Here is a 22,960-nt window from a genome sequence, read left to right on the forward strand (position 1 = left end):
ATGGCAAAGTTAATACTCTGGCACTGCATTTGGATACTACCTTCTTAAAGTGCTTTAAAGATAAATGATCATTACCTGAAGGGCTACTAATAACAATGGGTGTTTTTGAGGGGGTTCGTCTTTGTGCCTTTTCCTTTTTGCCTTTGCAGTGGATCAGCGCCGACACAAGGACGATAAAGATGATGAGACACATCATCAGGGCCCCAATGACTGCAAACGACTCCATCGGCCATAACTGTTCTTTGTTCCCGTCTTCAAAGCAAGAAGATACATTTTACCCTCACTGAAAATAAGCATAAAAGCTCAGCAGAGATGCTACTGGATCCTCTCTTACCAGGTTTCTCTGGTTTGGTCTTTGGATTGGTTACGGGTAGAGTTGTCGGAGGTTGAGGTAGTTCACATATGATGTCAGAAGATGCATTTCCTTGGAATACAATTATATGAGTTGGATCTGGACACCTTTGGAGAAAGAATCCCAGTTAGTTTAATTTGTTTCTGTCAAATCAGCATTTCAGGAGCCAAAAAAAAAAGTTTAAGGGAGAAAGGTAACTCACCTGGTACTGAAGGATTTACAGTCCTGGTGAATTTGGTCATTAAAGGTTCCTTTAGGACAAGGCCTGCAATCACCTGTAAAAGATAGTTGTTTTTTTAAGTTGATTTCCAAAATATCAAGTTTGCTCAATGGTCACAACCCAGTATTTGCAGATATACATACGTTTTTTCGTAGGTTCCTCTCCTTTTCCACACTCGTCCACACAGAAGGTACATCCTGCGTCTCCACAGCGAAGACCTTCTTTACACCTGCACTGTGTGTTACTTTTGGGGGTACAATCTTTGAAATGGACAAGAGCACCTGCAAAAGATGGAAATAAGAAATCAGACTGAGATGGAGCTACAATAAAAATGTATTTTTCTCCTTAATGAGATAACATACCAACACACTGGATGCATGATGAACATCTATAACCCAAAGACTGATATGTATAAGTTCCATCTTCACACGGAGTGCAAAGCTGTTGAGGATTTGTTCCAGATGGTTTGACCAACCGATTCCCTGCAAAGAAATCCACACATGCAAAATCACAAATCAGACACCAACAGCTCTGAATATTTACACTTTATCATGCATGTACATGGTTACCTGCCCCAGCAAATCAAAACTCTAGTAACTGTGAATCATAGCCGTAAAACATCTGGGTGAATCCTGTTACTCGGAGGAATCCCAGACTGGATTAATCAGTCGTATCAGCCAAGCGTTTGTTGTGGGATTAGGTGAAAAACCACTGAAACTATATTTGGTCACATGCAGCCACCACAGAGGAACTCCCCAAAGCCAGGAATGCTACTTTTTTTTCTTTCCATTTTCATTTGTCTAAAGATTACAGAACAACTCGAGCAAATTCGAGAACTTGTGCCTTTTTTTTTTTAAATCAAACATGTCACACATTGTAAATATGAACTGCATTTTTTTAAGGTTTTATTCTTGTTACATTCCTTCTAATTACACAGTCCTTTATAACATGCGTAAAACTGACAAAATATTGTTTCATTCTTTGATTTTCCACTCACCAGGATGACATTCAATACACTTAACGGAGCCCTTGTCCTCTGTGTCTGGAACCCATTTCTTGCAGCCAACTTCAACGTCTCCAAGGATACACAGGAAGCCCTGAGCGAGAAGAGCGAGACCCAGCATCCAGAAGAACCCGGCCATCCTGAAGTGTCAGCTCCCAAACCTCAGTGATAATCCAAAAAAATAAATGTTTGCTTTTTCTGGTTTGTTAATCTAGAATCTATCAGCTTCACTCAGATGAAGTTGTATCCAGCTGAAGCTCTGACTTGTAAGCCTCTCTCTGTTCAGACTCAGCCCACCACCAGCTGGGCTCGGCTTTTATGACTAGGAGGGGGCGTGGCCTGGAAGGTCTTTTTTTTTAAAAAAACCTTTAAACACAAGTTAAATTAAAATAAAATAAAAATTGCATTTCTTTATCACTTTAAAAAGAGAGAAAAAAAACATTTCAGTGAACGTTAGGCACAATAAACGATGTAAAGATGTGGAAATGTGTTGCAAATTGAAAAGCAGAACAAACACTCTGATATAAAATATGTCATATGTGTGGATGCTTTACTGAATGTTTTTGTGACAACTTGGATCAATTAAGTTCCTTCTGTTTCCATCTGTCTGAGACATTTTATTTCACTCCGTTCCTTGTTACAGCTGGAAAATGAGGTCAAACATGTCTCTGATTTTTAAATCTCCGGTCCTGGCTTTCCAGACTTTAACAACTTTTCACTTGTTGAGTCCACAGCAATTAAAACAGAAAACAAAAAAAAACCTAAACTGTGCCACACAATAGATTCAGTGGATTTAAATACAGATTATCATACACGTCTTTTGATGTTTTCATTGTATTGAGTCAAGATGAATTATGATGAATTATGTGAAATACAACTTATGATCTCTTCACATCATGTGACACTGATTAAGCTTGAAATTAAAAAAAAAAATCCAGGCTTCCAGGCTAAATCACACATTGTTTTGAGATAGCAAAACTGAAAATAAAAGCACAATGTGAGTCATTTTTGTTTTAAAATGAGAATAAATCAACCTAAAATCAATTATTATCTATTTCCTCTGAAAAGACTGTTTCCTTCCAGTAAGTGTCTTAAATGTGGGGAAATTTATGAAGATGACATGCCATCAGGTGATAAACTATAAACAATGTAAACATCATTACCAAATCACCTCTTTGTCATTTTCTCATCATCTTCCCCTGACATATAAAAGATGATCTTTGACCTTCTAAAGAAACACGCATGTATTGATTCACCTCCTTCTATGTACAGATTGCACAAGTATGATGTCAAAAGTGAACACCTCTTCTAACACTTGTCTCAGAAACACTTCCCACTCTTACCCCTAAACGCCCCCTTGCCCCCTGCCCGCTGTCAGACAGTGTAAACTCCCCCCCTCCGATTAACATACCGACTTGGGAAATACTCCTAAATCGTTCGGTAAGCAGCAGCAGTAACATTCAGCCTGCTGGTAAATGACTGCATGTAGTTGCATGTAGGCTGACATGTAGGTTCGGCGGCAGTCGCGTCAGCTCCGACAGAAAAGGACAACTTATTTTTATTTGCGCTTTTAATTTTGAAGACGCGAGCGTTCGAAATAGGTCGCTTCTGATATTTCGACGCGCTGTTTAATCTGCCTCTGCAGCTGAGTGATGTCACTTCCTTCCTGACCACTGACGCCCCTCTCGTGAGTGGGAGCGTGGAGACGCTTTTTCTCACGCGCGCGCTCTTTCTGTCTGTCTGTACGTGTCTGTGCGCGCGTGTGGTTGGTGGGCTCAGTCAACTGGTGGTCTCTCTCTACGGCTGCAGTTTGGTGTCTGAGCATTGTGAAAGTAACGTCTACCCACTGGGAAAGTACACGCAGCTCGGAGTTTCCACGCAGGGGGGTGTTAACGTGAACTGTCAACGCAGATGAGATTATGACACGTTTGGTGTGGCGCGTTTTTGGTATTATTTTTTTTTTAGTATTTTTACCACCATTTTCTTCCCATTGGAGCATCGTTGGAGCCAAAACATTAAGTTCAAATTACATTTTCTAGTGAGAAATTAAACCTTTGCTTCACTGTTAGTGCAGAGTGTCTCCATCTTGTGGCGTTAATGCAGTTGACACTTCAATCTTGATGCAGGAGTCTTCAATTAATTTTAATAGGCAAGGCTACTAAAGCTTTCCAGATGAGGTTTTGGCTTTTATGTGAAAGTAAAATCTGATAGGATGGTAAAGCAGAAGTTGTGGAGCTGGATGGTGGACAGGGGTCAGCGCAGCTCAGTAAAACTGCGTTATTTTCTTATCATTTTCCATCAAAACCAGAATTTGCATCTCCAGCTGCCTGAGCTACAGTCAAGTCATCTTTTGGATCAGACCACATGACCTTCAGCCTGCACCTTCATTGAACCAGTTTTTAAAAATATATATATATAAATAGAGCTGCAGTTTTGGACATGTTCTGACCCGGTTGTCTAAGAAATCTGTCAACTTTCCCAACCTTAACCATAATCAGCTTAAAATGCATCTTAACTGCACCTTCAGGTTACAACAGTAAAACGTTTGGTGCCTCACCTGCAGCGATGCCGTAAAGACAGAGCAAATCTCTCAGTTTTGGATCTGTTTTTAACTTCTCTAATAGCTGATGTTGATCTAGATCTAGAATACTGAACTGCTGGCATTGGGTTCCACTAAAGAGCGGCTAAGCTAATAGTCTTAGTATTTAGGAGCTCTGTTATGGGAGGAGTTTGGAATAGAAGTTGGAAAAAGGTTTCCCTTTCCTCGCTCCAGAACGAGCTGGAAAGTGTTAGAGGGACGGATCGCCGAGGATTCCTCCTCCTGGACCCGGAACCCTCAGATACACAGAAACACTGAAGGAATGCTTCACTTAATTACTGAAAAACTTTAAAAGTTATTAAACAAAACGTTCTGATGCTTTCAAAAAACATAGAACTATCAATCAGGGTTCTGAATTCCCCTAAACTCATTCAAATCTTCAATAAAAAATAATTAGATTTTGCTGAGGAAATTTGTTTATTTCTTCATCTGTGACCAATTAATTGGGACGTCGACAATTGAGCAACAGAGTGTTTGTATCATTCCAGTGATTTATCATGTGCAAGATTAGAAAAGGACGTTTCAGTTCAATGTCCGACAATAAAGACGAAAAGTTGAACAGATATATTTTTAATTCTTATATATAATAAATTTCTATGTACATTTTATTCTTCTTTTGTAACGAAACAAAATGAAAGAGAAAGCTTTGATTGCAAACAGTGTTTCATACTTAAAGGGAGAGACAAAATGAAAAAGTGCTCATAAAACTAGAGTGTTATTTCCCTGTTGTAGATGTTCATTAAGTAGATGTGACAGGGGTTTGCTGTTGTTTTGCAAGGGGATTGGTTATTCTGTTGGCCAGGATTCCCCTTGAAGTCACTTTAAACTCATGTGAAATGATGAGAATCACAAACAAACAGAAAATTGGCAACATAAACAGCTCTGACATAAGAAAGAACGATCCACCACGTAATGCGAGGCGCCGGCTTCTCTCACCGGCTTTGCCAGGGGTGGGCAATCCTGGTCCTGGAGGGCCGGTGTCCTGCAACTCTTAGATGTCTCCCTGGTCCAACACACTTGAATCCAATAGCTGAATCACCTCCTCAGTGCAGTCAGGTTCTCCAGAGTCCTGCTAACGACCTCATTATTTGACTCAGGTGTGTTGAAGTTGAGACACATCTAAAAGTTCCTGGAGCTGCCCACCCCTAAGCTAACTGCTTTGGCAGTTCAATAGTTGTGCTCACATTTCTGCTGATGTCGCTGTGCTTTAATCAAAGTGTTAGAAATGTCCAGGTTCAGTCGCCTCACATGATGGGAACAACAACGCAGAGGATGTAAAACGTCCACACACTCCTGGTGAAATGAAAGGTTTTCGTGACGTGAAAATGTGACAATTTGATCAATTATTTCAGAACTTTTTCCACCTTTAGTGTTTTTTTTTTTTACAGTTTCCTGTTTGGGCACTGTTGTGTTTTTCATTATGTTTTGCATTTTGTGTGAGTTTGTTTGTCCACAGGATTTTTGGAGCTTTAATTCAGGTTGTTGCTAGACCGCATCAACCTTTTGTCATGTAAAAAAAAAAAACATTACAAGTGTTATTTATTTTCTCCAACTACTGATTTATGTTTACGTAAACATAAAGCTGTTATTTTTTGGTACTTTTCTTCTGAAAAAGTACCTCTGTACAGTGACATTGTTAAGGTCTTTTGTTCTCTCATTAAGCTTCTGCTTTAGCTGAATAATGTGAGGAAAATCCTTCTGGCACAGCTGAAATTGATTTGACGTTCATGAAATTCTCTATAATTCATGTCAGATATGAACTCATGAATCATTCAATGTTGTGGAAACTTATGCAACCGGGTTATTGCTGCATTTATGTTTAGTATATTTTACCTTCTGACAGATTTATTTGTTCTCCAGGTGAATAATAGAGAAAATATTTTTACATTAAAGGTGGGAAAGGTTGTAAAAATGGTTTATTTAGAACCTTTTGCAGTTACGGGGTGTGCAGACTTTTGACATCTGTTGCATGTTTGACAGCGAACGGCTGAGAAAGTGGAAAGTGGCCTCTGATTCACAAAGGGTGATGTCTGATTGTCTGTCAGGAAGCTTAGAGGAGACAAACTGCGACAACATCATCAACGCAACATGACCACATAAATAACATCACAAAATCTTCCAGTGTACGGATTCATCCTTTAGAACAAGAGGGAACCTCCTTCCCTCCAGCTTAGTTAATACTTCAAACAAAACAAATTCATAAAATTTCTTTAAAGCAGTTCAGACATGCAGGACGCAGCCTTGGTCAAACTGGCAGCCGGTTGTTGGGTCCACAGATCACGGTTAGTGTTGGCAAGTCGGAGCTCAGGCAAGCTGCTGGCGACGAAGCCCCAGAAACGGCGGAGACACAAACAGACGTGGGTCCGGAGTTTTGGGTCTGGGTCTGGGGATTGAGATCCAGGTCCAGCAAAGGTAAAGGTCTCGCTGAACAGACGACGTCCGAGGTTTTACCCCAGATTGACTGCATGGCAGCTTCGAAGAATCACCACACCGAACAGAACTAACGTTTTACAAACTGTACATGTCTGTAGAAAAAGGGGCGTGGGGGGCAGGAGGGGTTCAGGTGGAGCACCTGTGCTTATAGCGAGAGGAATCCTTCCTTTGTGCTAACGCAGCCCGTTCCTGTCTGCAGACATCAGGTAGCTGAGGGGCCACGGAGGGGCCCGGGTGGTATCTACATTCTGAACGTAAAGCTGCAGCACGTAACTTTTATTAAAAAATAAATCTGTTCTTTATACATTTACTAAAACTGTCACCATGTTGTGACAGGCTAATATGAGACCTCTACCTCCTGCTAGTGTTGCTATTGCTGTGTAAAGAAATGCACCACTCCCAAAAACAACCAATCAGAGCCAGGAGGAAGGTCTAAGTGTTGTCAATCAGGCTCGGCCATGTGCTGCTCAAAAAACTTACTGTTAAAGGAAAACTGTTAATCCACTATCAAAAGTGGACATGCTAACTAGCCTTAGTATTCTGTAAAAGTCCATTAAAAGTTGTGTAATGTTTTTCATTATCACATATTTTATAAAAAAATTTCATTAATGCTTTACAGGTGTTTTTATTTTTTCAATATGATTGTATTTAATAAATTTATGATCGACTGATGAGGGATTGTATTCTTGGATTATATTTTTCTCTATAATATTTAGGTGGTGACTTTATATAAGCTTATAGGGTTTTTGCCTCTTCCTGCACTGATTCCAGTTTTCTGGTTAAAATCTTTAAAAAAACTTGACCTGTTGATTCTAATTTTGGCCAAAACAAATTTTTTTTTGTCTGAAATGTTAATAAATTTAGCAAGAAAGCCAGTGAGTTGGTAACAGTAGAGTCAGTATTGGTTTCTACAAACGTGCAGACAGCGGTTCATTTCCAGACGGCGTCACATTCAGCCGATCCCAACATGAAGGAAATCTGGGTCGATTTGTTGGTGCATTTAATTTTTTATCTGTATATTGATTTTGCTAATTAAACTAAATATTCATGGCTGGGCAAGGAGGACAGTGTGAGAAGTGGGTACATGAGCTGATGGGCAGCGCTAAGTCCCTCCTCCTGGCTCTGATTGGTTGTTTCTGACTGAACTCTGCATTTTTGCAGATAGATCTGGGAAAAGATAGAGGAAGCTGAACATTTCACATTTTATCCGTCTCATTCTGTACCGTCACGACACACTGACAGTTTTAAGGAATAAAATACCGACGAACGTCTTTTATAAAAGTTACACACCGCAGCTTTAAGGGCGCTCAATCGACTGAGGAGAAAAAAGAAAAACACGCAAGTGAGTTCAGGGAGGATTGTTTTGTGCTCACTGTGTTTTTGTTTTGTTTATGAAGGCACTGTCCTGTCACATGATGTCCACAAAGAACTCACAGGGGTTGCCCATGGCGTGCTGGAACGACTGGCGGCTGGCCGTGAGCTCCGGGGGGACGGACGCCAGCTCCCTCCCCGGCGGCGCTCCGGGTGGCGTGCTGCTGCTCACCGAGGGCTTGGGGGCGAGTCGAGCTAGGCAGTAAGGGGGAGGCAAGCCTGGGGGGCCGTAGGAGGAGGCATGGCTCCGCTCGCTCTGCGCGCAGGAGCCCGGCCCCGGCTGGGTGAAGGGGGTGTGGCTGTAGCCGAAGGAGGGGTGGTTGCTCTGGGACAGCGAGTGGCTCCTGTGCGAGTGGCTGTGGCTCAGGCTCGACCTGGCGTGGCTATGGTGGCTCATCTGGCTGGCGGAGCGGTCGCCCCGCCTCGCTCCGCGGACGCCCGGCTCTGACTCGCAGCACGTCGTCCTCTGAGCCTTCTCCTGCGGGGAGCGTCTGTCTTTGCCTGCGCTGGGGTTCGATCCACTGCTTCGACTTCCTGTTGACAAAAAAAAAAAGAGAGGAAGAAGAAGAAAAAAAAAAAGATGTTTCAAGCGGGCCTTTTGCAACATTTGCAGAAAACGGCCCAAAACACACTGAGTGGCAGCTGCACCAGATCAGGTGGAGCTGACTCAGAACCAGAAACTCATTGCGGGAAAATAGTAAAAGGTCACACATTAAACAACAGCTTAGAGGAGATTTTGTCAGCTGAAACTGTAAACCGGATAATGTACGTTAAAGCTTATTGTTTAAGATGTGACATATTTTTAAGGCTATCTAGGAAAGAGTCACCAGTCAAGAGCAAACATGATTAAGTCAAAGGTTTGAGCTTAAAGATCCACCACAACTAAATCATCCTGCAGCTGCTGTTTCTAAAGACACTGAAACATTCACAGTGAAAGCAGCGCTTTGAAAAAACATTCACACCACTTGAATTTTTATTTCTTTAACAAATTGTTACATTGCAACCAGAAAACTCTATTTTATGATAAGAAATAAAATAGTTTTGGAATTTCACTTGAAATCAAAGTCAAACGTTTTCTTTGGGCTCAAAGCCATGGACTATAAATCTAATTCTGAAAAAGCAAATGGTTTTAAAATAAATAAATAAAAAAAAGACATAAAAAATATTACTGGTTGTTTTGGACTCATCTTTTGTGGATATTTAGTGGAATTATTCCATCAAAAATCATAATCATATTACATTAGTATCACATTTTTACTACAAAAGACCCATTTGAGGCACATGAAATGGAAAATTAATGTTTTGGCCAACAAGTAGACGCTACATGCACATCTCCATCAACACACCATCCCCACAGTGAAACTCGGTTGTGGCAGCATAATGCTGTGGGGGCGGAAAGAGGGATGGGGATCAGATTATATGGGCAGATGGATTCAGGGTAAAAACATGTTACAGGGTGAAAAACACACATGAGACAACCCAAAACACACAGAAAAGCTACAAAAGACTTATGTAATCTAAGCATTTTTATGTGTTTGAATGGTCTAGTCAAAGTCTCTACCCCACAATTCAATAACAAATCTACAGCCAGTTTCAGAAAAAAAAAGTCTCCATGAAGCTGGTAGAGACATTCAGATGTAAATACGTCTAAAAACCTGAAACCAGTCATCCACCACAGTGCTCTACTATGTTGATTCATAAGATAAAATCTCAATAAATACGATATTTGTGGTTGTAATGCATCATGAAGTGGGTCAAGTGGCTTGAACATGTCTGCAAGGCACTGCACATACACACCAGTGACACACCAGCATCAGAAAAAGCACAACTAGTTTCAGTAACTTACTATGTAGATCATCAAATTCACCTCAAAAAAGGCGGTTTTAGCGCAGCTGTGCTGCTTACACTGATGGAGGTGTACCACACGTTGCAAAAACAACATTTCAACTTCTGCAATGAGCCCAACAGTACTGGGTAAAGTGGTGCATGATTGTCCCCTAGCAGCACAAGCCTCAAGATTGATCATCCTGCATCATGCACCTCCCAGCGCACAGAACAAACGCATGCCCAACGGTGCAGAGAGGGAGGAATCGGCTGTCAGGAGAGTCACACAAAGGATACACAGGAACAGAAAAAATCACGGAGCTGGCAAAGGATGGGGGGAGAAGGGAAGAAGGAGAAAACCTTAAAGCTGCGGTATGATAGGTGGAGAATGCTGAGTGTGGGAGAAAAAGATGAGAGGACGGAGGGATGGTGAGTGAGAAGAGCAGCAGAGGAGGAAGATGAGGAGGAGGAAGAGGAGGAGGAGAGGGGGTTAGCAGGCTTACCGGTTCCCCCAGTGTCCTGGGACTACCTCCTCCTTCAGTCTACCGTAGCCCAGCAGAAACAGAGGGAACAACAGGATTACACACACCTCACCGGCCCGACGTCCCCATCCTAAACCTGCTCCACTGCCTTTCAACTAACTGCTTCCTGCTGCTTTCCTGTCCCTGCCTTATAATCCAATGAGAACAAACACATGCATATGACTAAACAAATTATGTTCTAGCATAAATACAATGCAAAAAACCCCACAAAATATTACCAAGTAGTTTTGGTCTGGTTTCTAGTGCAAATATCTTAGTACACTTTAAATAAGACAAAACTAACATGAGTAACTTTTAAGCAAAATATAGGAGCTTATTTTCAGTCAATAATTCCTTAATATTGATGAAAAAGTATTAGCTCTACTGGCAGATTATTTCATTTATATAAGGAAATTATAGCTTGTTAGTGAAATGAAATAATTTGTCACTTTCCCAATAAATCGGTATTACTGATTTAAAAACAAGCTTTTATATCTTGCCTAAAAGATAATTGTGAGTCAAATTTGTCTTATTTCAAATGTACAAAGATATTTGCTCTAGAAACTAGACTGAAATTATTTGGTAGGTTTATTGTGCTTTTGCAGCGTAGCGGCAATCCCTCCTTTCTCTTACGTTTGTTTTCTCCATTCTTGCAGAGACGGGTGAAAAGAATGGCTGAAAGCAAGATATGGCCATGCTTAGATGAATCACTCACAATGATGAAAAACAAACCCATAGCTAGATGAATTGATCAGTTTAACATTCCCACTCCATCCCCCCCGAAATCCCTCGGGCTCTCTTCGCTCTTTCAATGCAAAAGAAAAAAAAAGAAAAGAAATCATGCATCACCAGCACATTTAGACAAAAGATCATCTGAGAACTCATGGCGAAACAGATGGGATTTGCTTGTGATTCGGGATCACCCGGCTGATCAGATGTCTTTTAGCGTTTTGTACACACCCAGTACTGCAGAGCTGTCCGCTGCGTGACTCAACGCGCTCATGACTGACCTTGACGACAACAAGACGCGTTTTAGAAAACACAGACTGAACGATGGAGAAGGCAATCAGCAAGGGCCAGCGCGGCTAGCGTTAAGCATGAGTCACACGCTTGCTAACACGGACGTCATGTGACACAGACAGTTTGAGTCAGATTACATTAATTAATGATTCACTGATGGAAAACCGAGGGGGCCCGTCTTGCGCCTTCGTAGCTGCTCACCCTCACTGTGCTGGCTGCCGGCGCTCCCGCTGTGGAAGCTGTGGCACGGGTCGGAGTATCCCGGCGGGAAGCAGGGGGGCGCCGACGTAAACGGAGGGTAAGGGAACGGCTGCCCGCCAAGAGGCCAGGGGTTGGTGGTGGGAGGTAGCGGCGCCAACGTGTCCTGCTCAGAGCCTCCGCCACTGGATCCCTCATTCAGATTGAGTGACGCCATGTCTTAAAGTGGGAGAGAAGGATCAAATAAGCATAAAGAAGTAACAGAGGGGCTCAGTTATGAAGGAATAAGCGTCTATACTTTGGCAGAGGTCCCCAAATGTGTAGTAGCACTGTTCGGAGAAGGTGATTTTGTTGACGGTGTGTCTCAGGTAGCCGTGTTTCAGCAGACTGCTCGCATACTTCCTTGCATCTCGCCGGTCCTTGAAGCCTTCCACTCTGGAGTAAAGCCAGTCCACCACATCAGCACCTAAACGTAGCGACACAAACACGCAGACATGGTGGCTCCAGCTGCGACACACACGCTGGAAATGCTGCTGACACAACAAAGTGACCCCAGAGACTACAATGTGCAAGCACTAGTAATTCTGATACCATCACAGCTCACAGCGTTGTGTGTAGTGAATATCTTTTGTAGTTCCTGTTCAATTCTGTGCGACTTACAGTAAATTGGCTTTAAAACCACAGAATGCATGTGCTTCTAACGTCTTGCTCTGCTCTTCTCACCTATGACGGCATTGGCGATGGTGATCTTCAGCCACATCCTGTCGCGAATCTCCAGGCCAGAGTCAGGCAGCTGCATCACCTTCACAATGGTTGCCATGTCTGTTTTACCGACCGACAGCGGCAGGTCATCAAATTCTGAGATAAAGAAAGAGTGGGGGAAAAATACATATGTATTTATCAGAATCCGAATTATTACTCTCAAAGTAATAAAGAAGACTTTGGCTGTCTCTACCGTAATGTGGATAAGGTCCCGTCAGGGCTGTGGTGTGAGAAATCCAGGCTGCAGGGTCGATGGGTCTCACTGGCTCCGCTGAGCGTATTAAACAAAAATGCTCAGGTAACTAACTTGACATTTTGCCTTGCAAAAATATTTACACCCTTGTTTAATTTTATCTCACTGCAACCACAAATTTAAGAGCCTTTTCTTGGGATTTTATGTGACAGACCAACATAAAGCAGGGTAATTGTGATGTAAAAGAAGAATTTGTGGATTTTATTTAGCTTAAGATCATATGCGTTTAATCTGACTACAAACAAGAGGATGATTATGTAAAAGAAGCAACCAGAAAGCCACCGTCTTAAAGAAGCCAGAGGAAGTTCTGGTTGAAGCCACATGCCATGTAAAGACGCAGAAAACGACGATTAATTTAGAAGAAAACGGAAGTTTCATGCAAACTTTCAGAAAACTAACGCTGCATGCCATTCTGAGCAGACTGCTGGAAAGTTGCAGCGTCATGCTGCGGCTGCGCTTTTCTTTTAACAGAGACGCCCAAACGCCCGGTAAGGCCGTATGCAGGGGGATGCATACAAATGCACAGAAAACTTTTCCGTTACGCATTACTTTGTGTTTTCGCTAAACACGCTGAAGTACTCTGAAGTTTGTGGTGGTGATGTGACCAAGTCCAAGAGGTGTGAATACTTTTTGGAGCGTCATCTCTCCATAGGTGACTGAGGAAGATCTTACCACGAGGGATGGTGAAGTAACTCCGCGGAGACGGATCCCAACATTTGGCAACAGTGAGACTAATAGGGCTAAAAAGGAAGAATTTAAAAATAAGTAAACGGAAAAAAACATCTGCAAATATAAGGTATAAACTGAAAAGAGTGGAAAAGAATATTAAAAAATAAAAGACAAAGTGTGAAAATTAAAATTGTTGTTCCTCTTTACGTTATCAGATTTATTAGATTGTATTTAATTACATTTAAATAATAATAAGTTGGAAAATAGTTTAGTACTAATCGTAGATGGAGCTGTATATGAATATTATACATTAGCAGGTTTGGGTGTTGCTATGGAAACCCTGATGGGTCATAAACTAACAGCTGCCTTCACATTTATTCAAATCTGTGTGAAAGATGTGCCAAGAAATTAAAATAAGGGAATCTTTTATTGCTGCTGCATAATTTCACGCTGAAATATTTAGAAAAAAATCCAACATTTCATTTTAGTGCATTTGTGGGAAAAGTCGGTTGTAACATTTAGAAAAAACCCAGAGCAATTCCCATAACTGAAGCTTTTTAAAATATTTGTATTTTATTGTTTTTGTTGAACATTGAACAAAATGTTCAACAAAACAAAATGTTTTGTTCAACATTTTGAACAAAACAAAATTGTTTTTGTTTTGTTGAACATTGAACCTTTAATCAGTATTTATATGATCTGACACAGATGTACTTCTGTTATCTAATTTTAAAAATAGGAAAGACAAGATTATATTAAACCACTTCAGTAAAAAGTGGAGGTTTTTTTTTTAGCAAGTCTTGACGAGAGTGACGGTAAATATGGATTGCATGTATGCAGCCTAAAGATTTAAGGGAAATATGCAACAGCCTTCATGCCTCAAAAATCTTTTAAAAATGATTCTGTAGTAATATAAATCCAACTTTTTGACCAGATTAAAGCAGGTTTCCCCCAGTGTATTATAAGCCTGGTGGGTCACCAGGCTTTGCTTGTGCTCCCACCAGGCTCACTATGGCTTTTCTATTTAAGTCTTTTTAGACTTTATAGTTGGTGTTCAGGTATTAATCTTCCAGTCTTTCAATAACACATTATTATCAAGTTATATTTTCAAATTTCCTGTGAACTTTAAATATTTTTTAACTCAAAAATACGACGGGCTGCTGGATGAATGACTGCTCTAACACCCAACCCCGGGCTTAGCAAGTTTTCTTGTGTGTGAATATTTTTTACACAGCACAAACAGAGAGTTTTGTACGAATCGATGATGTTCTCCAACAGTCACTGAGTGAGTTTGACGCTCTTACCCAGTCTTAGAAACGATTTCTCTCAGGATCCTCACAGCATCATCGTTGCTCATGTTCTCAAAATTCACATCATTCACCTGGTTCACATACAAAACATTAAGGTCAGGTTTCACCGTGCAGCTTTTAGGACTTAAGTATCATTTTGAACATTTGGTGAGAGAGGAAGCTTGGATGTTTTTGTTTACAATGGTGCGTTAAGAGCTTTAAGGCCTTCAGATTCATACAAATCCTAAACCATACATAAAATGCAGCGATCACAGAAAATACAATCAGCCTTCACGTGCTTCAGACGATGCGTAACAACAAAACTCTTGACGTACAGAGATCACAAGACGGAAACCGCACAAAGGAAAACAGCAACATAAAAGCCCTGCTACGGAAGCGAATAAGATGTGGTTATTGATATGCTTTAAAACCCACAGACGTAGACACATTCATGCCTTTTCGCCTCATCTGTGACGCATTGACTATGGCAGCTAACGAGTCACTGGTGCACATGAAGAAGACAGATACTTATCATGATTTTTCAATTCATCACAGGATTTGTAAAAGTGGATGTGTACCTGCAGGAGCATGTCTCCTGGTTCTATTCTGCCGTCAGCAGCCACGGCTCCTCCCTTCATGATGGAGCCGATGTAAATGCCGCCGTCTCCCCGGTCGTTACTCTGACCTACAATACTGATGCCCAGGAAGTTGTATTTCTCTGTCAAAAAGCAAAGGGGAAAAAAAGTGTGAGGAGTAAAAAACAACGAAAAAACAAAAAGGCAAAGTGCACATCTCATTTACCCATGTTGAGTGTGACGGTGATGATGTTGAGGCTCATGGTGGAGTCTGTGATGCTGCTGAAAGATGAGGACTAGAAAGGGAGAAAGAGGTAAATAAAAAGTGACACGGAGTCCATATCAATCAGCTCTCTCATCGCTTTCCTCTGCTCGGCGTCAGCGTTCATTTGTGCTCTGGCGGTGACGGGGCTTAGAAGTGCGTACCCGGTCTATCTTGGCCATTTTGTGTCTCCGTCTGCGCCGCTTGTGTCTGCGCATGAGCTGCGAAGAAGAACTTTGTTCTGTGGAGCTGCTGAGCCTGAAACACAGAGAGGGAAAATGGTGTTTCAGAAACAGAACGAGAGGGGAAATGAGACGCAGCCGATTAAAAGGCCAAGTTGATGAAAGCAAGCTGACCTAACACCGCTTCAGTCCCTGAGCCGCTTGTCTTTTGGGAGCCAACTTCAGTCGGCATGGATAATTAAATACGTGGGAGAGTCGAGGTTGAGTGGAAAAACGTAATGTTTTGTTTGCAGGCAACCACAGCAAAACAATAAACTTGGATTATTTTACAAACAGTTACAGTCCATTAATTGAGGCAAACCAATTGAATATTTATATCTGAATCGGCCCTGATATTGAAAAAAATCTTGGGGTATTGGTGAGAATGAGCTCGATCGATAAAGGCAGATCTATTCAGTGTAATTCTATGCTTTACTATTTATTTCACATTATGTGTTTGTTGCAGTTTATTTTTTTCATGTGGTCAACCTATTGCTTTAGTCAGTTTCTTTATTATTTATATTACAATGGCTGTTATTGACTGAACAAATTAAAGTTGTTTTTAAATGTTCGATCAAGCTAGTGAAGCTACTGGTGTATTTCAATGTGCTGCACTGATGCAGAGTTATCAAATACATTTGTAAATCAGTACATTTATGTCTGTTTTAAAAAAAGTAATATTTTAAGTCATTTCAGCAATGTTTTGCTGTATCACATCAGTATCGGCTGATACTAAATCAGATATCTGTATCGTATCGGAAGTAAAAGAACATGGATCGATTCGTTTCTATCCATCACAAAGCAGCACAGAGAGAAACAAGACAACCAAAAGTCCAAACAAAAGAAGTCTGTCATTTTTAGTTTCTATTTTATTATAAAGCAATAATTATGTAATTAATCATATGTTGTCACATGTCCAAACTCGCCTACAGTGGCCTACTCAAAGTCCAGACTTAAATCTAGATCTAAAACTCTTCACTGCACCTGAATTTTTAAAAATCAGCAAAGAAGAATGGAAAACTCCTCCAACTCTGATTATTTCAAAAACAATTATTACAATACTACTTATTAGTTTTAGGAAACAATTATTTTTCAAACTGGACCAGGTCAGTTTGGTTAGCTTCTTTTCCCTTTGATACATTAAATTATTTTTAAAAATTTATTTATTGAGTGTTTGACCATATTAACAGAACCATATGTGACCCACCATGACTTGTGTGCATCGTTATCTCATCTTATGATGTGAGGTGGCGCGTTACCTGCTGGCATCCTCATCCTCCTCGCTGTCAACAAATGAGCTGGAGTCCAGCTCGCTGCTCATTACCGAGGCGCTGTCGTAACCCATGGCCGAGTCCCTGGCGGTGCGTTCAGATTTAGAGTGACCGTTGATGCGAGGGACTGCAGAGAAAGAGAGAAGAAGAAGCGCTGTGAGTCAGAGTCTGAGGTCATGTTGCTCATCGCAGGCTTGGATCAGAATGAGAGGGAAAAACAGGAATCAGGGAGCAACATAAACATACACAGGAGAGGTTTTTAAGAGTGGAAACTGGAAGTGCAGCTCTTAAAGTTTGGAGAAATTCTCGCCCCGGTCCGTACGTACATTGCCTTTGAGGCGGCGCTGTCTCGGGGTAACAGCGGACTTGCCGGAAAGGTGTCAAGAAGCGAAAAAGGCGTGGCCGCCCGTGTTTTCGCCTGGAGCGAGTAAAACATTCCAGCCACGCCGGGGTTTCCATGGCCCTGACGAAAGCTGAGCTACTGCACATGAACGGGTCGGGATTCTCACCCAGGCATATTTCTTCCCCCGCAATATGACAACAAAACAGAGCAAAAAAAAAAAAAAAGAAAAACAAGTGTGCAGGTTCACGGAGCCAGACTGAAAATGTGCGTCTTTGTGATGCCAGCCGCTCTCTAAGCCTCAGCCACCAGCTGGCTGCTCACAGCTCATCTACAACAGAGACAATAAGGAGAATAAGCAGAAATCCTCGATATCAAGTGAGCATTTTACCTCAAAGTCAGTCAACTCAACTAACCTGTTAATAAATTAATTATAGATATCACATAATTCATAACACACTGATAGGAAGTGAATAATTGTAACTAAATAACCATTACGATGATATATTTTGACAAAAAAATTCCAGTAAATGAATCCTGAATCGTTGTTTAACGTCACCTCACCTCAGCTGAAAGTCCATCCCAAAGTGACAAAGTGAGTAAAGAGTGAAGAGAAAGTATTTCCTCCTCCCTCCGTCCCTCGCTCACTCCTCATATGGCACGCAGCTATACAGTAGACCCTCACACTAATCTGCCCCCGACCAATCAGACGACAGGATTCCAACAAACAACACTGGTTTTGGGATTATAGGCGACCTGCAGCCAGGTAAAAACAACTTTATTTAAGCTTAAATAATTACACACCACTTATATCATTAAAAGAAATGCAAGACTCCTTTAAAACGAAAAGAGAGCGGTTTGATTTCAGAGGCTGCTTTTCCTTTCTGCTCTCTGTTAATACTTTAATACTGGCAAAAGTGCTTTGGCTTAGCTGTGTTTTCTTTGACCTCAATCCAGACAGCTGGGAACATCATTACAATTAATGTAAAAGCAGCACTCAATACGTTTTACTCTTTTTATTAGAAAAAATGCATTGAAATGAGATTTTTTTTGGCTTCTTAACATTTTTCATGTAAAAATGTTTCCAAACATTTATGTGCATCTGTGTTTATGTCCAAGATATTAAAGTTCACTAGTTTAGGAAGGAAGGATATGAGGATGAAGAAAGTAAGAATGAAGGAAGGAACATTAAGGAATAAAAGTAAAGGGCATAAAGGGAGGAAGTAAGGAAAGAAGGTCGGACACAAGAAACAAAACAAGAAGAGAAACAGGTATGACGGAGGGAAAACAAAATGGAGGGGAGGGCACCATGTTAATGTTTACTAAAATTAATAAGCACTATTTTTTTCCAGACTCATTTTCTTTTTCTATACATTTGCACACCTGAAAAATAGCGAAATCAACATCCTTCGAGATCTGTAAAATATCCAACATTTTCATTTTTTTCTTTAAATCATCAAACATGGCAGGATGAGTTTGGTGGAGCGACAAACGGCTCATCACGGTGCAGCAGCGATCGTTCTCACACTAAGCAGGAATCACCTAAAGCGTGTGGATAAGGTGTCGGGGAAATTCCTGCTGCTCATCATGATGCTGCCGGCAGCGAGGCAGCAAGGTGGGGCGCCGCTGCCACTTCCTGCTTCATATGTCCTCACATCCAGCTCTCCACACTCAGCCAAACAGAATTACATTTCACCAGGCCCTGCTTGCCAGATTTATGAGCTGCTGAGCTGCTGGTGAACCCTCAGGGGCCATCTTGGCTCCCTCTGGTGGTTTCATTTAATTAGCTCTAACAAACACGCAGGCAATAAGGGGAAGACGGGTTGGGTTTCGCTGAAGAGTCGCATAGGATGTTGTAACCAGAAATTGGAGTGGAGGATGCAGGAAGATGCCCAGTTTGCTTGTCTGGGTTACATCTCACCCGAAAACAAAGCCAAAACAGCAGATGTTCGGTTTGCTTGTAACAGCAGTGAGAAGGAATCTGTTGCCAAATCAAGATCCCAACAAAATCCAGCAGAGTATTAGAAGATAAATCTCTGGGAATGCAGAGAGAGAGAGAGAGTCCTGCAGAGGAATTTACACGAGCTAAAGCTCAAACTTCAGGCTGCTCCACTGGGACTTTATGGGGCAGACCAGCAAAAAATAGCACATACTGGTACAGCTGGGAAATAAATCTGAAAAATGTGGCATGTATTTATATCGATGTCACCTCCCGAGTTTGTATTTTGTGAATCTGTAAGTTTTATTTTTACACATCTGCAGATGGACATTTTTGCCCATCCTTCTATAAAAATAGCCAAATAAAAAGCTGAATAATTAAATATTTTAAACCTATTTTCAATCGGACATTCTAACAGATGAATGTGCTTTGAGCTAAACCATTTTATTGTACCTCTGGCTGTATGCATATTGTTGGGATTCTTTTTATTACTTATTTCTAGTATGTAAATGATATCTAGCTTCTCACTTATTACCAAATAACAAACATTTCACAAGAACTGAAGGACAACAGAACCAAAGAAAATAGTCGGCATATTAGAGAAGGAGAGAAAACAAGCATTGCTCAGTTGTTGTGTATTTTTAGTTCCATCATCTTCCCATCAACTCTGATCAGTTTCACTTGCTCCTGCTACAGAGCAGCAGTCCCACAGCATAATGCTGCCATCACCGTGTTTCACTGCAGATGGTGTGTTTGTAGTGAGGCACAAAAAGACAAACTTTGGTCTCGTCTGACCAGAGCATTTATTCCACATATTTTCTGAGTGTTTTTCCTCTTCCAGATTTGGAGAGTGAAGGAATAATAATTATCTTGTCAACTTAAATCTCAAACCTGAGCTTCTTCAGACTTCAGGCTCCTTCTCTGTCAGCTAAGTGGCTCTTTCTGTGCAAATCTATTTTTGGATAAAATAGTTGTCGTATGACTTGTTCCTGTTTTAAACGTTTCCACATCTTTAACCCATGATCCATCTGAAGCCGTTTGTTCATTAATATTTTCTGACAAATCTCTGAGGCTGGGAGAGAACAGATGGGTTATACAGAGAATAAAATGCATGCAGATTAACTCTATAAATGAGGAGGCTTCTGAATGCATTTGATTTTATTCAGGGGGTATTAGAGTAAAGTTAACTGAAATGATCTTTCTTCTACTCTGTTCTGTACTCAACTTTGTGGCTAAAACGCAGCAAAATATGGAAAAGTTCAAGCAGTGTGATCACTTTTACGAGGCTTAATCCATGCAGTTGCATTAATAATATGGTTTAATGTGGTTCCAGCATGTGAGAGCCCTTCCTACAACCCCAAACTGATGCTGATCTGTCATCCTAATTGCACCACATAAATTAATGAGTATTGGGTTAATGAGCCAGCGGCGCAGGATGTTCGGAGCCTGGCTCGCTGCGAGGAGGACGGGGGGGAGACGCACAGAGGGAGAGCGAAATCCAGTTCAGCTGTAAACAGCAGGAGCAGAGAGCAAGCAGCCCAATCTGTGACTCATGTTTCACCTAAATCCTCTCTGTAGTCAAGTACATCATTTCCAGATTGACCATGTCAGAGTGGTTTGTATTTCAGAAACAACTCTTGCAGATTCCCCCCCAATATTTCATAAAAAGCAAACTTATGACCAGATCTAACCATCGTACAGACTGGTGTGTGGCTGGCAGGAGGAAATCAGAATCCTGAGACGTGGAAAGCAGATGATTATTGGGAAAGACAGCAAATCCCAGAAGCTTTAACCCACAGTGAACTAATTCGCTTCTTATTTTCTTCCTCCTGAGAATGTGAAGCGGTTATAGAACGAGTCGTACCGCTGGAACCCGAGGGGCTTCTGCAGAGATACGCTGTGTCTTGAACTTGGTCACTTTTTTCACATTATGACCACAATCACCATTTTATGTGGCAGATACCCTGTACAGTTGGCTGCTGTAAAGTGGAAACCAGATGGTTCCCATGTAAAATATAAAATTGCTTTCATTTGTTTTGATTTGGTTTATTCAAATGTACTGAAACCAATTGCAGTGAAGCTTTTATTAACCGTTACTACTGACCACAGCCTTTCAGCAAAAAGGTCCTGGGTTCAAATCCCAGCACAGCGTCTTCCTGCATGTTCTCTCTGTGCATGTGTGGGTTTTTCTCCAGGTACTCCTGCTTCCACTCAGTAATAAACTAAAATGTTCATTTTTATTGAAATACAGGAAAAGGATCAGTAAATTATTGCAGATACAGAACATAAGGAAGAGTATGAAATGAAGAAAGGCCTACAGTTTCTATGTTTTTGTCTTTTTTGGTTTTTATTTGATCTTTAAGATTTACTTTTGAGTAAATGTAGGTCAATAGTTGTGGACTTTGAAATTAAGGTGAATGCAAAAAATTTGTAAGTAATAATATGTTATACAGCTCTGGAGAAAATTAAGAAACTACTTAAAATGATCAGCTTCTCTGATTCCACTCTTTCTAGGTTTATGTTTGAGTAAAATGAACATTATTCTTTTACTGACAACATGTCTCTGAAATTGGAAGCAAAAATTTTGAATTTATTTGCATAAAATGAGAAACGGTCAAAATAACAAAAAAGATGCAGTGATTTCAGACCTCAAATAATGCAAAACAAACAAGTTCATATTCATTTAGAAACAACAACACTAATGTTTTAACTCAGGAAGAGTTCAGGAATACATATTTGGTGGAAAAACCAGGAGGTTTACAATGGGGTTCAGTGCAGTGAGCTCTTAGGTTTTTCCTGAGCTGTATTTCTGTAAAAAATCTTTAAAAAAGCCCTAAAAGATGAAAGAAAAAAAGTGTACATCTCCATCAACAAGCTACGTTTGCAGACCAGACTGGCTCAATTCCTGAATTGAGGTTGGACTTCGGACACCCCTGGTTTACAAATTACAGCAGGAAATACTGAAATGTAATGACACCAAAGAAATGACGAGATAATGAGATGTTTTTTCCACATCGATCTGCGTCTGTCTGGTAATACTCACGCTCGGTCTCTCTCGCTCTCCTGCGTGCGCGCTCTCTCTCTCGCTCCCTGCGGTGGCTCAGCAGAGACTCCGTCCCCGTCTCCGTGTCCAGGCCGTCGCGGCTGCTCACTGCGTTGGCACTACAACACACACACCAGGATACTTCGGTTTTTGTCTGTTTTTCTTTTCAAACAACGCTGCCACACGGAGCGTTTTGAAGTAACTCTCCAGTCGACTCCTAAACTAAACCTCCAGCTACTGCGTCCTTCTGTCTGCTACAATATCAGTTCCTGTGCCATTCGGCCGCAGGGGAATATGCTGCTCGTATCGCCACTCTGTTTCAAATTCACTCCCTCTGGGGCCAAAGTAGCAGATGCATTGTTCTGCGGTATGTGATGTGTTTCGCACTAAGTGTCATTAATGACCAGATAGCCTGAGAGGGAGCCGTTCCAGACAATGCTGGTATTAATGAGACCTATTGAAAAGCCCAGATGGTGCCTGGAGCGCGATTTGGGGAGAGACGGATGGGGAAGAGTGACAGATCACGTAAAAAGTGAGAAGTGGTAGATCAGGTGTGGGCAAAGCAACGGGCCGGCCTGTGTACTTCAGGTCTGGGAGGAGTGTGGATTGTTATTCAGTCGGTGGGCTGGAAACATGGCGGCCTCAGGCACTGGGGGTTAAGGGACTCAAACTGCCACTGGGCTCCTTGGAAACCTGAAGCTGGTGAGAACTCAACTGTCTGTCACACACACTTAGGCAGGTGAGAAACACCTGCATGAACAATCACAGGCAGAATGTGTGCATCTGCACCCTGGG

The 22,960-nt window shown here is 41.4% G+C and overlaps 2 protein-coding genes across 7 annotated transcripts in view; both read right to left on the bottom strand.

The window, feature by feature from the left end:
• Positions 1-4,598, bottom strand: part of tnfrsf9a (tumor necrosis factor receptor superfamily, member 9a) — a 6,759-nt gene extending 2,161 nt beyond the window's left edge. The window contains exons 1-7 of one of the 2 annotated variants that reach the window (XM_008414299.3): positions 4,133-4,598; positions 1,570-1,736; positions 935-1,054; positions 716-853; positions 555-627; positions 335-459; positions 76-252 (exon numbers count right to left, since the gene is read on the bottom strand). In XM_008414299.3, coding sequence (XP_008412521.1) covers positions 76-252; positions 335-459; positions 555-627; positions 716-853; positions 935-1,054; positions 1,570-1,714 — 778 coding nt within the window. In that variant the 5' untranslated portion in view covers positions 1,715-1,736; positions 4,133-4,598. Of the gene's footprint in view, positions 1-75; positions 253-334; positions 460-554; positions 628-715; positions 854-934; positions 1,055-1,569; positions 1,737-2,986; positions 4,098-4,132 lie in introns of those variants that run through there. The other variant, XM_008414300.3, reaches the window with a different exon arrangement.
• A 130-nt stretch (positions 4,599-4,728) lies between these two features.
• The window catches only part of LOC103467690 (segment polarity protein dishevelled homolog DVL-1), a 34,524-nt gene continuing 16,292 nt past the window's right edge, over positions 4,729-22,960 (bottom strand). The window contains exons 4-17 of one of the 5 annotated variants that reach the window (XR_014088261.1): positions 22,166-22,284; positions 16,832-16,970; positions 15,516-15,609; positions 15,316-15,385; positions 15,093-15,232; positions 14,530-14,606; positions 13,229-13,296; positions 12,497-12,574; positions 12,265-12,399; positions 11,840-12,007; positions 11,545-11,760; positions 11,284-11,333; positions 10,306-10,344; positions 8,373-8,512 (exon numbers count right to left, since the gene is read on the bottom strand). Coding sequence is in view for 4 of the 5 variants with exons in the window: in XM_081609166.1 (XP_081465292.1) it covers positions 8,016-8,512; positions 11,545-11,760; positions 11,840-12,007; positions 12,265-12,399; positions 12,497-12,574; positions 13,229-13,296; positions 14,530-14,606; positions 15,093-15,232; positions 15,316-15,385; positions 15,516-15,609; positions 16,832-16,970; positions 17,170-17,332 (1,845 nt within the window). In the remaining variant the exon portion in view is untranslated. Of the gene's footprint in view, positions 8,513-10,305; positions 10,345-11,283; positions 11,334-11,544; positions 11,761-11,839; positions 12,008-12,264; positions 12,400-12,496; positions 12,575-13,228; positions 13,297-14,529; positions 14,607-15,092; positions 15,233-15,315; positions 15,386-15,515; positions 15,610-16,831; positions 16,971-17,169; positions 17,609-22,165; positions 22,285-22,960 lie in introns of those variants that run through there. The other 4 variants (XM_081609165.1, XM_081609167.1, XM_081609164.1 and 1 more) reach the window with 4 other exon arrangements.

This window comes from Poecilia reticulata, chromosome 7 (assembly GCF_904066995.2).
Source record: "Poecilia reticulata chromosome 7, P_reticulata-male-v2, whole genome shotgun sequence".
NCBI lineage: Eukaryota > Metazoa > Chordata > Actinopteri > Cyprinodontiformes > Poeciliidae > Poecilia > Poecilia reticulata.